General features: G+C 34.2%; 1 protein-coding gene across 24 annotated transcripts in view; it reads right to left on the minus strand.

The window, feature by feature from the left end:
- The window catches only part of LOC106874804 (AMP deaminase 2), a 210,989-nt gene that overhangs the window by 50,342 nt on the left and 144,100 nt on the right, over window positions 1-16,547 (minus strand). For 11 of the 24 annotated variants that reach the window (XM_089338194.1, XM_089338192.1, XM_089338189.1 and 8 more), the window contains one exon: window positions 7,956-8,015. The exons of the other annotated variants lie outside the window; for them this stretch is intronic. In XM_089338194.1, the coding sequence (XP_089194320.1) occupies window positions 7,956-8,015 (60 nt within the window). The remainder of the gene's footprint in view (window positions 1-7,955; window positions 8,016-16,547) is intronic. 24 annotated transcript variants of the gene reach the window in all.

Consider the following 16,547-nt stretch of genomic DNA (forward strand, 5'->3'; position numbering starts at 1 on the left):
AATTAACTGATAAGATTCCTAATGTAAATGGTATTAGACAAATATAAACACAACAAATTTGGGACAGAACAAAGAGAGTAACACCACCACTGGCAGAATCTGAACTATATATACATCACTTGTTAGGCAACTATGTTATAACTAATTAGATTATGGAGTGCCTAAAGAAATAATTTATAGTACCTAAAATGAGGAATGGAGAAAGGCAGTTTGTTCTATAAAAATGGTAATACAGTCATCTGGCAAGTTATATATATATGTTTGAAATCTCATCTGCAAGCCAATTGTTTATTCTGTCTCAAAATGGTGTCAGTGACATTACAAGGGTAAAGACAATTCTAGTTTCTCTTAATAGGCAACATAAACAAAAAGAAATGTTGCACCCTTTCACATTGGCACTGCCTCTAACTGGTGTTTATAATGTCTAACATCTTTCAATGTATTTGTTTGGGATGGTGCTGTTTCTGCATTTTCTCATTAAGTTACTTTAAATATTCATTTTAATCTGCATTAACAATGATAGCGAGCAGAGTGGTGGAGAGGAAGAGGAACAATTCGAAAAACAACAAGAGAAAGAACAAGTCAAATGATCAAACCTGTGACATCAACCAACTCTTCCTCAAATCACACTCCATCTTCATTTGAAATAAGGAAAAAATGTTTTAGATAATGAAGTCTTTTTATCTCCTAAAAAGACATGATGGCCATAGCTTAAATGTGCTTGATTATAAGTTTCTTTCACTTAGAAATGACTTAGGATTAAACAAGGAAACCAGCTACAACTATAGACAGAAAGACCACATAGAAACACAGCTGGAGAAAAATGAGGAGCTATATCAACCCTTTAGCGTTCAGATTAATTTGTCAAAAGTAATCCTTATTTATTCACATTTAAAAAGATTTACCTGATATTATTTTGTAGCTTCAAGATAGGAAAGATGTAATTGTTTATTTTTAGAATGACATTGCAGGATAGGTGTGAGATGCTGGCTCTGGCCAGTTTGAGCGTAAAATGTGTAGAATATTTGAGCCGGACACAGCCGGTTTAAACACTAAAGGGTTAAATATAAATCTAAACAAGAAGTGGAAAAGGAAGAGTAACTCAGACTGGAACAGAGTTGTCAAAGAATAGAGTATATCAGTATACCTCTTTGATGACTTGAGGGCTACCTTTTATCTTGAAGGACCAAGTGTACCTTATATCTCATACATGGCAAGTTATAAGAAGAAGGATGAGGTAGAGACAAAGTGCAAGGTAAACAGTAAAAAGACAAACAGGAAGAAAAGAGAAACAATTAAAATTTCAATCTCAATGCCACCATAACCAAGTCTCACACATTTGATTGCCTATCTTCCAAAACATGCTGCAATATGGGTCATTTGACCTTCTAAAAATAGCAGCCAAATTTCCCTCAAATCACACCCTCTAAATAAAAGGGAAGAATATATTGCATGATGTAGTTCAGGGTACAAAATACCTTGGAAGTAAAAAAAAAATGAGCCATTACAGCCATAATGGTTTGGATCATAAATATGCCTTCTCAATGAGCCCAGGTGAAGCCGACCACGAGTGCAGATCTCGGTGGTAGTAACTGACCTGGGGTTAAACAACAACTATATTACAACGACCAGCACCACTACTACTACTTGTAGTGATGGCAGTAATGACTACTATTTCTAGCATGTCAAACAAATTACATGCTACAGCATGTTATGGAAAATAGGCAATAAAATGTGTAAGACACAAAACTATTTTTCTAGTTATGGTAGTACAAAGAAAGCAAGCTTAGTAGTTTCTCTTTTCTACATTAGTACAGCTAGCACTACCATCACTACTAATACTATTTCTACTGCTGCTGCATAGTTATTTGTAATAAAAATATCAAAATATTAAATTCATTGAAATGAAACAAAAGTTAAAGACAAATTATATTCTGTTCTCTGCATATGCTCCACAAGCAAGACTGACAGAAGAACAAAAAGACTGTTTCTAGGAAAGCTTTCTGCAGATTACCTAAACGATGACTGACAACAACTTCATTATTATGGTAAATACTATCAAAAGATATACTGGTCAACATGATGATAGCTTCTGTGACATACATGGAGGTTACAGATATGGTACAAGAAATGAGGAGAGTGCAAGGGTCTTGGACTTCTGTGAGGCACTTAAAAAGATCCCACTGTTGGGCACAGTTTTATGGAAATTCTAAATTGAAGCATGGGTGCAGCTATAGCTGCATGGTGATAAGATTGCTTCCCAACCACATGGCTCTAAGTTCAGTGGCATCTTGGACAATTGTCTTGTACTCTAGTCTTTAGTCAACCATAGCCTTATGAGTGGATTTGGTAGATGGAAACTGAAAGAGATTGTCATGTGTGTGTGTGTGTGTATTTTGTCCACCACCACTGCTTGGCAGTTGGTATTGGTTTATTTACTTCCTTGTAATCTGATAGTTCAACAAAACAGACTGATAGAATATGAACCATGCTGAAAAAATAATTATTGGGATTGATTTGTTCAACTAAGCTCTTGAAGGTGGTGCCCCAGCGTGGCTGCAAGCCAGTGAGTGAAACAGGTGAAAGATAAAAGATATGACTGTAAGGAGAAAGATTTAGATAACCTGTAGCATAGACAAGTGGGAATTCCTATGAAATAATCCACTTAAGACTACAAATCAGACATGTAACTGGGACAAAGTCCCACTCAAACTGAAAGTGATGTGGTGGTATAATATGGTTGATAGGGGAGTAAAGGCTAAGAGATAGGCTTAGAAAATCTGGAAGGAATGTAGTATTTGAGAGCATTACCAAGTAGCTAGAAGGAAAGTTATGTGACAGGCATACTTGACTAATGGTGAGGCAGGAAAAAAAAAAGGCATACTAGCCATCACTGTAGAAGACCAAAAAATGGTATGAAAGTGCTATATTAAGAGGCTGTTGAACTTGGAGAATGCATGGGATAAAGTAAGGCTACCTCATCCTGATCCTACAGTGGGACCAGCAATGGCGAAAAAGGATACATGATTGCTACCCAGATAATTAATCAAGTAATACAGGAAGGTATCATACCCAGTGGCTGGCATAGGAATATTTAAATTGGCACAAAGGCAAAGGAGATGCTTAAGAAAGAGAAAATTATAGCAAAATGAAACTATTGGACCAGGTTAAGAAGGTCATGGAGAGAATTATAGTAACAGACTAAATCAAGATGAGATGCAGTTTGGTTTCATGCCTGGCATAGAGACCATGAATGCAATGTTCCTAGTGAAGTGACAAACTAGAGTAAAGCACTATTTCTGGTATTTGTTACAGAAGGCATTTGATAGGGGACCATTTTCAGCAATTTGGTGGTCACTAATGAAACTAGGTGTAAACTAATGGTTTGTGAAGGAATAACAAGCTATGTGAAAAGATGCAATAAAGAAGATGAGAACCAACAATGATTTCAATGATGAATCTAGTACAAAGGTAGGAGTCCATCAAGGTTCAATCAATCCTCAATCTTCTGCTATTCTCCATAGTCCTACAGACCATCACAGAAAAGTTTAAGACTGAATATTCATGGGAACTCCTAAATGTTGGTGTAGTATGCAACAGAGAAGACTGCACTAGTATGGACATTTGATGGTTTTAGGTAAAGAAGTGCAAAGTTATCCAAGAAGAAGGAACTAGCAGGAAAAGAAGATAAAAGAACACATAGGAAGAAGTGATGAATGCTGATCTTAGGCTAAACTTAATGAAGGAGATGATAAGAGATCACAAATGAGAAGATACTCTGCTAAAGAGGATCAGTCCAAACTATGAAAGTATGGAAAAGCAAATGTTTCATAATGATGACAAATAGAGTAAAATGTCATAAACTGGTGGAAAAATATAACAATTACCAATTATATGTCAATTCCATCTATTTCCTTATTAACAACTAACCATTATAGGATGCAAGCCACTTTTGGACATCATTGCAATAAAATTTACAGTGATGAACAAAAACATATCGCTTTGAATTGTATGCCATTCAGGAATAGAAATACATTGAAGTAATTTTGGTAAAACTGAATGTCTTTCATCAAAGAGAGATCAATAGAGACACAATATGACATTGCTTGTTAGTGACTATTTCGAGAAATTGAACCAGTCAACACTCCAGATTCATTGACAAAGACCTATGAACATGTAGCTCAAGGACAATCCCTACTATTGCTGCTGCTGATTATCAAACATGATAGCAACTAAGTGAAAGCATGGCTGCACTTAATTAAGAAGTCTACGTCTGGTTCTGGGTTTGATCCCATACACAGCAACTTGGGCAGCTATATTTCACCATAGCAACAGGTTCGTTAATATACTGTGAGTGGAATTTTGTAGATGCTAATTATGAGACTCGTTACATTCATATGTGTGTGTGTGTGTGTGTGTGAATCTCTTGTCCATATTTATTAGTGAAGGATGCAAATAATTTTGAAAAATAGAAAGACAAATAAAAAACGTGTTTTTTTTTAATAAAGTTCCTTGTGATATTTGTTCTACACCAAATTACAGACATTCACTTCTCAATCTGAAATATGGTGAATCAACGATTGACTCATTGGAGATCTGTAAACAGTTATTATTTCTCAGCAACTGTGTGATAGAAGAACCAAAACTACTTCAGATCTCCCTCTCTCTCTCTCTCTTTCTTACTACAGCTAAAAGATCTAACATTAAACACCTAATCATTAAAATTCAATGCAATCAGGATGTGTTTCCTTTTCTTTCTTTCTGTATCCCTAATTTAATGGTTCAATCTTCTTACTGAATTAAATCTCAGATACAATGATGCATTCAAAGAAGTCGACTAAACTAAGTAAGCGTTTAACTTAATTCCTTTCTTTTCTTCTAATGTTCTTCCCTACTACGAAACACTTCAATAAAATGCATTGGTGAAACCTGCCCTGGTATAGTTAAGTTAACCAATCTTTTGATTTCTATGACTGTTTTTAGCTTTTGTTTTTTTGTAAATTTGTTTTGATTTTATTTTGTTTCAGCTAAAACTTCAAGAAGAAGAAGAAGAAGAAGAAGAAGAAGAAGAAGAAGAAGAAGAAGAAGAAGAAGAAGAAGAAGAAGAAGAAGAAGAAGAAGAAGAAGAAGAAGAAGAAGAAGAAGAAGAAGAAGAAGAAGAAGAAGAAGAAGAAGAAGAAGAAGAAGAAGAAGAAGAAGAAGAAGAAGAAGAAGAAGAAGAAGAAGAAGAAGTCATCTTTGAGAGAAACATTTTTCTCAGAGCACCACATGTACAGTTCCATTAGTTTCTGTAGCTGCACCGTTTAAGTAATGTTACATAGAACCGGCTTTAGTAATCTCAGACTTAACCAACAGATTAATATTAGATTACAATGTAGAAAAGTGATTAAATAAATGAAACACTTCAAATCTGAGCATCATTACAAAGAAGCAAAAAAAAAGAGAGAGAGAGAAAGGAAACACTGCCTGAATCTAATAACCTATATCTATTTTAGCTAATCAATTATTTATAACTAAACTGATCTGGTATTTCATAAATGATACAAGGATATTATATTTATTACATAATTGATAATTAGCTGGTGTGTATTTGTGCATAAAATGTACAGCCAAGTATTAAGACATACAATATTAAAACCATTTTTGTATGAAATGTCTAAATTGGATATATGTATGAATGGATGGATGGACAGATGGATGGATAGATAGATAGATAGATAGATAGATAGATAGATAGATAGATAGATAGATAGACAGACAGACATACAGCAGACATGAGGTTCACTAGATTGAATGATGACTGGATCATACACAGTAAACCTCACATATACGTATATATCTGTTTGTGTGTGCATTGGTTGCTACTCTGAGTTTTGTCTGAACAAAGTTATAACTTGCTTGAAGACCCTGTGTGCCCATTGGCAAAATTCAAACTAGCAAAAGACAGATTCAACTAAAACACAGTACTCTTTCTTCTGACAGTCAATACTAAATGTGTGTGTGTGTGTGTATTATATATATATATATATATATACACACACATATACACATATATACATATAAATACATATTGATGATAACAATGATATAGATACATATATATATATATATTAATTGACGATTCCCTGCCCTTATTCTTGTATATATATATATATATATATATATATATGTATGTATATAGATACATATATATATATATATATATGCATGTATATAGATACATATATATATATATATATGTATGTATATAGATACATATATTCACACACACACACATTGATACACATACATACATACATATATATATATATACATATATATACAGGGGTTGGACAAAATAATGGAAACACCTAGCATCATAGCATCATAATTTTGAAATATCTATAAAACCGTCAAAAGCTTGTTTATTTTTATGTTTTTTGATTTATTATTAATATTGCTTAATACCTTTTGCTAAAATTGCTGTTTCTTTTCAGATATCATCAGAAAAAGGTAATTAAAATTACAGATCTATCAGACTTTAAAAAAGGTCAAATTGTTGGTACTCACATGGTAAGCACTAGCGTAATGAAAACAGCCGAAATGTTTGGTGTTTCAAGAAGTGCTGTCTTGAAAGTAATGACAGCCTTTGAGAGATAGGAAAAAACCTCCTCGTCGAAACAAAACTCCAGAAGAAAACCAAAATTTTCAGATAGGGACCGTCGGACTCTTATGCGAATTGTTAGAAAGGATCACAAAAGTACAGCTCTCAAAATTACTGCAGAGCTTAATGACCACCTCAAGAACCCAGTTTCCATAAAGACTGTTGGCCGGGAGCTGCACAAAGCCAGATTTCATGTGAGGGCTGCAATCAGAAAACCACTACTTTCAAAAACAAACATTGCAAAGCATTTAGAGTGGAGTAAAAACCTTCAGAATTGGTTCCTAGAGTAGTGGAAGAATGTTATTTTCTCGGACGAGTCATCCTTTACCTTATTTCTGACCGCTGGCCGAGAATACATTTGACCCAGACTGCCTTCTTCCAACTTTAAACATGGAGGAGGATCTGTGATGATCTGTGGTGGGGCTATATCTTGGAAATTCGCTGGCCCAATGGTTTTCCTTCATGGCAGAATTAATAGTCAAGACTATTTAAGCAATTCATCTGATCAAATTCATCCTATGGGTGTGGAACTGTTTCCGGAGGGAAATGCAATCTTTCAGGATGATAATGTACCAATTTACACAGCTAAAGTTGTTACTGAATGGCACGAGGAACATTCTAGTGAAGCTGAACATCTTATCTGGCCACCACAGTCCACAGATCTCAATATTATTGAACATTTATGGTGCATTTTAGAAAAACAAGTAAGGAGTCAATATCCTCCACCATCATCACTACAAGAACTGTTTTAGCTGAAGTATGGACAAAAATTCCTTTGGAAACAAATCAAACTTTGTACGAGTCCATACCTCATAGAAGTCAAGCTGTAATTACTGCCAAAGGTGGTCCTACCCCATATTAAAATCAATTTGTTTGAAATTTTAAGGTGTTTCCATTATTTTGTCCAACCCCTATGTATATACATATAAATATATATTGACCACACACACACACACACACACACACACACACAAACACACACAACAGACCTCTTTCTGCTTTCATCTACCAAATCTACTGACAAGGCCCAGAGTTATAGTAGAAGACACTTGCCCAAGGTGCTATGTTGTGGCACTGAACTCAAAGCCATGTGGTTGGGAAACAAACTTTTTAACCACACAGCCATGCCTATGTCTACATATTATATCCATATGTATGTGTGTGTGTGTGTGTGCTTATAAATGCACAAAGTGGTGGTAAAGAGAGGGTCCTGGGACAGGGAGCTTGAATCAGAGAATTGGTGTTTGTCACTTGTGCTTCTTTCATTCTTTTCGTTTTTTTTTTTGTTTTTTTTTGTTACTTATATGCATACCAGTATGATGGTGTGTCTCTTCTTCTGCCGAATATTTGGAGCTACATATTTTGATATAACCTTCAAGGACAAGAACCACAACACAGTTAATTAGAAAAAAATAAGCTCTCAGAAGCTCTCAGATAATCATGAATTAGGAGTAATCTTATAAACATTATTTTGAAAGTAAATTTCCTAAAAGAATTTCACACTTTATCACTTTTTTTCTATTCTATTCTACTGTGTTCATGTTTGTATTTTGAAGGTGAATAACTAAAACTAGAAAGTTTAAGCATTTCTGATATTGTGAAATTAATTTGACATTTTGTTAAGGTTTGTTGGCTTTTTTTAAGTGGAGTGAAGATGTCAAAATTTTTTTTAAAAATACCTTAAATTGAATTTACAATTTTATGTCTGTCTTTATCGACTTATTTTATTTTATTTACTTTTTTGTCTCTTGTTTAAATCACTGATATAGTGATATAGCATTGTGGTTTCTGTGTCATGAGGATGGAATGAAATGATGTAGTTCTCTGACCTTGTTCCATTTCTATAGTTCACCTGCAATTCATTAGAATTAATCAATATTTCTTCTTTTTATTCATATTTTTATTAGAAAAAAGTTCCCTATTTCTATTTCATCTGAGGTCTGGATTCTACACTCGCAGCATAGACTGGATGGTTTGAAAGGATCTTCCAAGTTGGAGGTGCTGCAGCATACTCCATCTACTTTGGCATGCTTTCTATGGTTGGATGTTCTTAATGCCAACCACTTTACTTCCCTGACATGAAATTTTCAAATAATATGGTGTAAGAATTTCCATCATTCCTACTTATTGATATATTTTCAACAATGACATGAGAGTGGCACTTATTTTCAGAGAAACTCAATCACAACAAAACATTTATAACAACATCAAAACTCATTATCCTCAACCTATCAACTACATACTTTGATATCACAACTATTTGACAGATTTTTTTTAATTGTTTGATCTGAGGAAGAGCCAGAACTTGTCACCTTTACAGTTTCTCCAAGGCTAGTGACACTGAGATGGTTCATGACCCCCACTTGAACAGCTGCCGGATGACAGCTGGAGGAAAACACTGGAGTAGAAATAATTCCAGAGAACACGGATGTTTTGAATAAGGAAAGGCTTTCTGTTATTCTTTTGTGAATTTAAGTTTGTTTCCTTTTGGTAAATACACCAAAAGGAAACAAACTAATATAAACTATTAGAATACTGACAATATTTCACTGCTTGTCAGACACTTTTAAACATCTAAGAGCACTTCACTTAAGAAAATGATATATAATTGACCAACGTGGATCTTTGTGACAAAAAGAAGAACTGCACTAGAGACAGTTGCCTTTCCATTACAGACTCAGTCTTTCATGTGAGAAGTGGTAGCTCTTTGTGGACCACTTACCTGACACTAAAGAGGAAATCTAGACATCAGCCCATTAACTTGGCGAACATGTGGAAGAATGTAGATGGCTATCACAAGCATCAAACAAATCAATATTCAGGAAGCTAGCATCCAAATTTTCTTTGTATACTTGGAAACATCCAAAGATTTCCAGTGCAACAGACACATACACATGTGTCTATTCCATTTTCATCAGAGTTGGCTGAGATGATGTTTACACATTTTACATAACATAATTGAAACTGTTTTACATTCTATAACTGAAACTTGTTTATATATATATATTTACAATATATAACTGGAGTAGACAGAACCTAATCCATTCTTGATTTCACATTACTCTGAAAAATACATCTATAACAATTGCAAAGCAATATTCCATCACAAACTTCACTACGTGTCACTGGAACAATAAGCAAACACAATGTTATTCACCAAGTAAAGTTATTGCAGCAGCACTGTACAAGAATTAAACATTGATACAGCACAGTGTTTACTGATGAGCAACTGGTGCTTGAAACAAAGCTGAAACATTCATAAACAGGTTTTATACACACACACACGCACAACACACACATATACATATATATGTGTGTGTGTACATCTCCTTTGCCTAACCCATTACAACATGGAGGCTGGATACTAGAAGATGATACACACATTAGTCTCTTAAGTGCATACACACACACACACACACACACACACACACACACACACACATATATATATATATATGCAAACACATCATCAACATCATTTAATCTCTGACTTCCATGTTGGCATGGGTTGAATGGTCGACAGAGTCTGATGAGCCAAAGGACAGCATCATGCACACCAATATCTTCCTTGGCATGGTTTCTACACCTTCTTAATGCCAACCACTTCACAGAGTGTACTGGGTAATTTTCAGGGGTGGGTGGGAAGGGGTGATTTCTTTTTTCTTTTGTTTTGAGGCACTAGCATTAATGATGAGATTGCCTGGTAGCTTGCGAGGCTAAGGTTCTAATGTGGTCCTACAACTGAGGGAAGAGAATAGAGAGAGTGGACAGTGGTCGTAGGCGGTGGGATAAAGAAATGGTAAATCAGGAGAGGGTGATTGTAACAGAATACAGGGAAATAATTAAAGACAGAACTGAGGAAAAAAGAGAGATAGAGTTGATAGGCTGAGTTGTGTAAGGAGGGAAGGATTGCTTAGTGGGTGAACATGGGTAGGTGTGAGGGAAAGGGGACAAGAAGGGAGAAATAGACTGGTGTGGAGAGGAATCCTGACAGAGTCATTAAAGGAAAGAGAAGATGGGAGGGGTATGCAGTAGGTCAAAGAGAGAAGATGGGTATATCATCATCACCATCATCATCATCATCATTTAACATCCCTATTCCACGCTGGCATGGGTTAGATGGTTTGACAGACTCCAACATGTCCAATGACTACATCCTGTTCCAGTGTCTGCTTTGGTATGGTTTCTATGGCTGGATACCCTTCCTAATGCCAACCACTTTATAGCATGAACTGGGTGTTTTTTCCTGCCTCCAACATGAGGTTGCCATACAGCTTCCAGAACTACAAACTTTGAGGGAGGAGAGGATCAGTTTCATGCTAATGGGCAAAGGACTGAACTATGAGAAGTGGGAGCAGTGCAGATTCTTGTAGAGGACCTGCATGGCTACTCACATCTAGTAAGGGACAGGAAAAGAGAAAATAAACTGTAGGCACTCCAAGAGGTAATATCAATGAGGTACCGTGATGGCTCCACAAGGCACAAAGTGAGTTGAAGAATCAGATTGTGAGATGCAGGTTTGCATGGGAAGGAGAATGAGGTGATGGGGAACAGGGGTGGGAGGCAGACTGCCAGAATGAGTAGGATGATAGGTGGATGAGTATGGAGCCATGAGTTAGGAAAGACAGATGGATGCAGAAAAGAGTGGGGGAACAAGTAGCAGGAGCAGTAAAGATGATACAATTGTTAGTGGGGAGAAGATAAAACCCAGTAGAACCTGTTGCATGGTAAGACCATCAGTGACTAAACTGCCAATCCCACCAAGCTCACCATGTTGGACACCCTATGGGATAAAAAACTAAACCCATCAAAGGGCAGAGGAACTCATGTGAATCAACAGCCATTCCAGTAGTGTGTCTACATGCTTGTGCATATAGACACATTCAGCGCTGATGTCAATCAAAGAGATTGTGCCATACTACCTGACACATGCAGTATCAAAGAGATATAACTTTGCAACAACAAAATGATAGTCACCTGGTTATATTGGAGAGGTCAAAATCCGCAACAATAAAACACACAGCCTACATAATCATTCAGCTATCTTATTTTGTCATGTCATCAGATATCAGATTTTGGAGGAGGAGAAGAGGGTGTTATGCATGCCACACAAGCATGTAGCATTACCGTTGAAATGTTCAGATATCTCTTCAAGTCCCACATGTGTAGGGTAAACGAGCTGGGAGCACATAGTCATGAATCTGCAAGTAGGCGACTCAAGACCAATGTAATACCACTGTATTATTGACAGAACGGCAGCATGCTTTTGTGAGATGACAAGCAACTAAGCAACCCCTTCTAGGGTAGCACTGCTCACTCAGAAATCTCGGAAGGGTCCAGAAAAGATAACCCAAACAAATGCATGTTTAACCATCAAGCTGGTCAGCAACCTCCAGCTGATGATTGTTCACTAAAATAAAGAAAACATGCAAATAAGAAATACAGATGAAGAGTGAGAATGTGGAATAGCAGGACACGTCTCCATCATGAAAGGATGATTAACCCTGAACAACAAACTGATGGCAAAAGAGTTGGCTTGGTACAATATTGACACAGAAAAGAACTCCTATTATAGATGTTTAGAAGTAACAACAGTCAGAAGTTTAATCTCTGCAAAACATTTTATATTCCATTCATACCACAAGGAGGGGAATATCTGCTGAAGATGGAATAGTCTGGTACTATATGGATAGTATATATGCAGCATATACACATCTATTCTGAGAACAGCTCTAACAGATTTTCTGCACACCTTACTCCCTTATTTCTATGACACTCTATTCTAACAACCCTATTGTAACAACTTCCCAAGTATGCTTAAATATGAATATTCTGTGCACTAAACACACACATCTGTGACATGCTAGATGATAGCATTACCAATTACACTGAGGTAGTTCTGCAATTCAATCAGTTAAATTAATACTTATAGTCATAATGACAAGATTATGGTTTCAATTCCTGGCCCAGGTGATGTGTCGCATTCTTGAACAAAACACTTCATTTCACATTGCCAAACCACTCAGCTGGCAAAAATGAATAATCCTGTGACAGACCAGCATCCTGTTCAGGGGATGTGTGTGGAATATATGCACTACAGAATCCAAGAGACAGGCTTTATGAGTCTATGGCTCAGGAAGGACTTTTGACCATTTTCATATATATATATATATATATATATATATATATATATATATATATATAATTATATGTATTTATTTTATCCTAATTAATAATAATTCGGATAGAATAAATGGGTTAATAGAAACCAGGGTAGCAAAGATCACAAAATAACTGTGGTGTAATTCCTGTTTGTGAGGCAGAAACTCCTTGATATTTTGGGTATTTGAGTATATATAAATTTAAGGAATGGAGTGAACGCATGTTATAACTATGCAGTTATAACATGCGTTCACTCCATTCCTTAAATTTATATATATATATATATTTCAAGGTGAAAGATGAAATAATTCCATTGATATGCAGACAATATTGTAGGTAAAGAAAAGAAGATTCTCATGAAATGATGGTGTATGCATGTATGATTGTATGGGGTTGTGTATGCATGCATGTGTATTATCATAAAAATGCCTATCTGTAGATAAGTGTACATTTAAATACTAATATTTGAAAATAGTTATCTGTGTAGACCATATACATGTATATAAACATAGTCACTAAAACCATTTTCTGAGTAGTTGCATACTGGTATAGAAATGGGTGGGGAGAAATAGTTTTTAAAAAATGTAAGGGAAAGAATATGGAATAAGATTTCTCCAAGTTTTCTGTCTCTTTCTGAAATAAAAATTCAATGAAGCATGAATATAAGTCACAATATCATTCAAATATGATTAGGCTTGACAGCTAGAAAAACCAATAGAAAGAAAACTTTTTAAAAAAGAACAAACACACACACACAAAAAATAAAAACAGTATATTTGACATGTTATACCTGTTCATTCCACTCACTTACCATGACCTTCAGAACAACATAGACTATAAATTAATTCATTTAGCATCAACATCAATAAATTTAACAGCAAACATTCAACAAAGAAAAATATGGAAAGAATAAGATTACGTTTTACATTTCCGGTAACAAATTTTCTTTTCATTAAATGTGGAAAGTTTAGTTGAGTTGTCACACCATACCAGTTACATCAACAGTATTCTAAATCCATTTCAGTCATTTACAGATTGATTTTGTACAGTTTGGGAGAGCCAGTCTTGGCACTCATCAAAAGCACAGGTATGAAAAATATGGTAACAGCTCCTTGTCACTGGCGGCCAGAAAGTGTCACATATGCTAATTATGCAAATCTTACTTAGCAGTAGGAGTGCAGGCTCTGCTTGGCAGGGAAAAGAATTATACTAAAGAACTCTTAGAAAAACTAAATTCCCTGAATGTGCTCTCATGAGTACAGATATAAGCTTGGATACCGGTGGATTGCATTATGAATATGTGTTAGAGCTTCCACCACCACAGTCTGAGGGTTTAGAATAGGGTTTGCCACACCCGACTTATTACATACACACACATATGCATACATGTACATGTCCACACATGATTTTAAGATTGACCATCACCCCATCCCCACTTCCTCTTCCCACATATATCAACCCCCACCTCACCTGCACCCCAACCCCACTCTACAGGCATTTACCTCATGCATGGTGATGACACAGCCTGATCCCTATCCAAGGGATATATCTCTAATGAATAACAAAAAATTCTCTCCAGGTTTTTCCCACTTATTTTTCATTCCAGTTTTTAACAACACCCGCAAACCAGATATGACACTTTCTGGCCTTCAATTGTAAAGAGCTATAGCCATATGTTTCTTACCAGCCATTTTTATGTGTGCCAAACTCTCATATATGAAACCAAATGGTAAAAATCGATGAAATGGATGTATAATACTGTATGGTATAAATATCTATATGCACACTCTATTGACATATATACAAGTGCTGTTTCTTCTATCTCATTGGTTCTTAGACAACTATATATATATATATATATATATATATATATATATATGTAATTTACTGCTATAAACAGTAATAGTGGAATATTGTGGAATAGATGTGTGATTCTTTGGATATTTGTGTCCAATCCAATTCCTGTAAAAACTTACCTGTGATAGAACCAATATTCTATTCAGGGAAAAAAATTTTCTCATCTACAAAACCCTATAGAAAGGGGAAACTAACACTGACACCAAGGATCTTTGTCATTCAGGAAAAGATTAGAATTGACATGATATAAAAAACAAGAAACAGGAATAAGTGTGACACAGAAGACCAGGAAATAAAAAGAGAGAGAGAGAGATGGAAGAAGGATTACAAAAAATGGATTAAATGCTAAGATATAACTCAAGAGTAGAATTTCTTAGAGGTGAGAGGGGCCATGGAAACTGAAAAGGGGAGAACAAATTTCTATGCTTAACAAAATTAGATCATTTCAAATTTTATAAGTCGTCCAACACCAGGGCAAAGAATTAAGAATTATATAATTCTTTCATTGCCATGCTGCTGGACAAGTTTTACTAGAATGAAAAATGCAGGTGCAGAAACCTTGAATATTCTTAAGTATTAAACCTGAAAAAGTACAGGACAAGAAGAGAAAAAGAAACTTAAAATATTGCTGCTGAAGTTGGAATTAAAAAACTAAAATAGTAATACATGCCCTTTTATATTTTATACTTTTACTTAAAAGTTTTTAAAAAATACTCAAGGAGTTATTTATTTTCAATTTTAGTGGAAAAAAAAAAATTGCTAGCAAAGTTTACACAATAAAAATTTGATATCACAAATTTATATATTTAAAAAAATCACATAATAACAATTATAACCCCTAAGTTTTTTTGGTTTTTTTTTTAAGCTAGGGAGTCATTTCTACATTTTGAACTCAATTTGTTCATTAGCTTCCATTTTTTAGAATATCTTTCAAACTGTAAATAGAAAATAGTTTGTTATTTGATAATGCAAACTTTGAAGTAATTAATTATTTTGTTTCTTTAAAAGAATTTTTTTATTATTTTTTTACTCTTTCGAATTACATTTATTCTATATGAGTTTAATTTTATAACACAATATATGTGACTAAAAATTTTTGGATAATGAATTTTGTTACGGAAATAATAACATTTAAAAGATAATATAATACTAAAAATAAGACAAATGTTTTAGCTTAAGACAAAGAAATTTTTAAATCAAAAATATTAACTTAAATTAAAAGAATTTGCCATAAAAATTTTAAAATTAAAAAAAAACATACTGCACATACTGTTTGATGAACAATTTCAGAAATTTATTTAACAAATTCTAAGTTCAACAGCAATATTTTAAGTTTTTTTTTCTTCATGTCCTGTACTTTTCCAGGCTTAATTACTGCTTGTTGTGTACTTTTCCAGGTTTAATACTTACAAACATTCTAGGATTCTACACCTGTATTTTTCATTCTAATCTACTTTTTGTCCAAGCAATGCTTCTATTATTATTATTATTATTATTATTATTATTATTATTATTATTATTAATTACATTTACCTTTATAATTGAAAAAAATTATACTGTTGTAAATATTTTTTAAATACAGATTTTGTTCAAATTTAGGAATTTTATTTGCACCGAAAAATACCTGTTACAAGTAAATATATTTTAAAACAATTTTTATTATAAGATAATGTTATATTTTAATTAAATAATTAACAATTAGTAATTTTAATGAGTGAATTTTTATATTTTAATATATTTTTAATATGTACATGAACAGAATAAAAAAAATTAATATGAAATTGCAAAAAATCATAACTTTTTTATGCTTAATATTTTTAGATGAGGTTTTTTTTAAGATATTTGTCTCAATGAACTCTTTCATTTGAATTCAAATAATGTTATT

The sequence above is a fragment of the Octopus bimaculoides genome, chromosome 20, assembly GCF_046866305.1.
Source record: "Octopus bimaculoides isolate indiv1 chromosome 20, ASM4686630v1, whole genome shotgun sequence".
Taxonomy (NCBI): domain Eukaryota; kingdom Metazoa; phylum Mollusca; class Cephalopoda; order Octopoda; family Octopodidae; genus Octopus; species Octopus bimaculoides.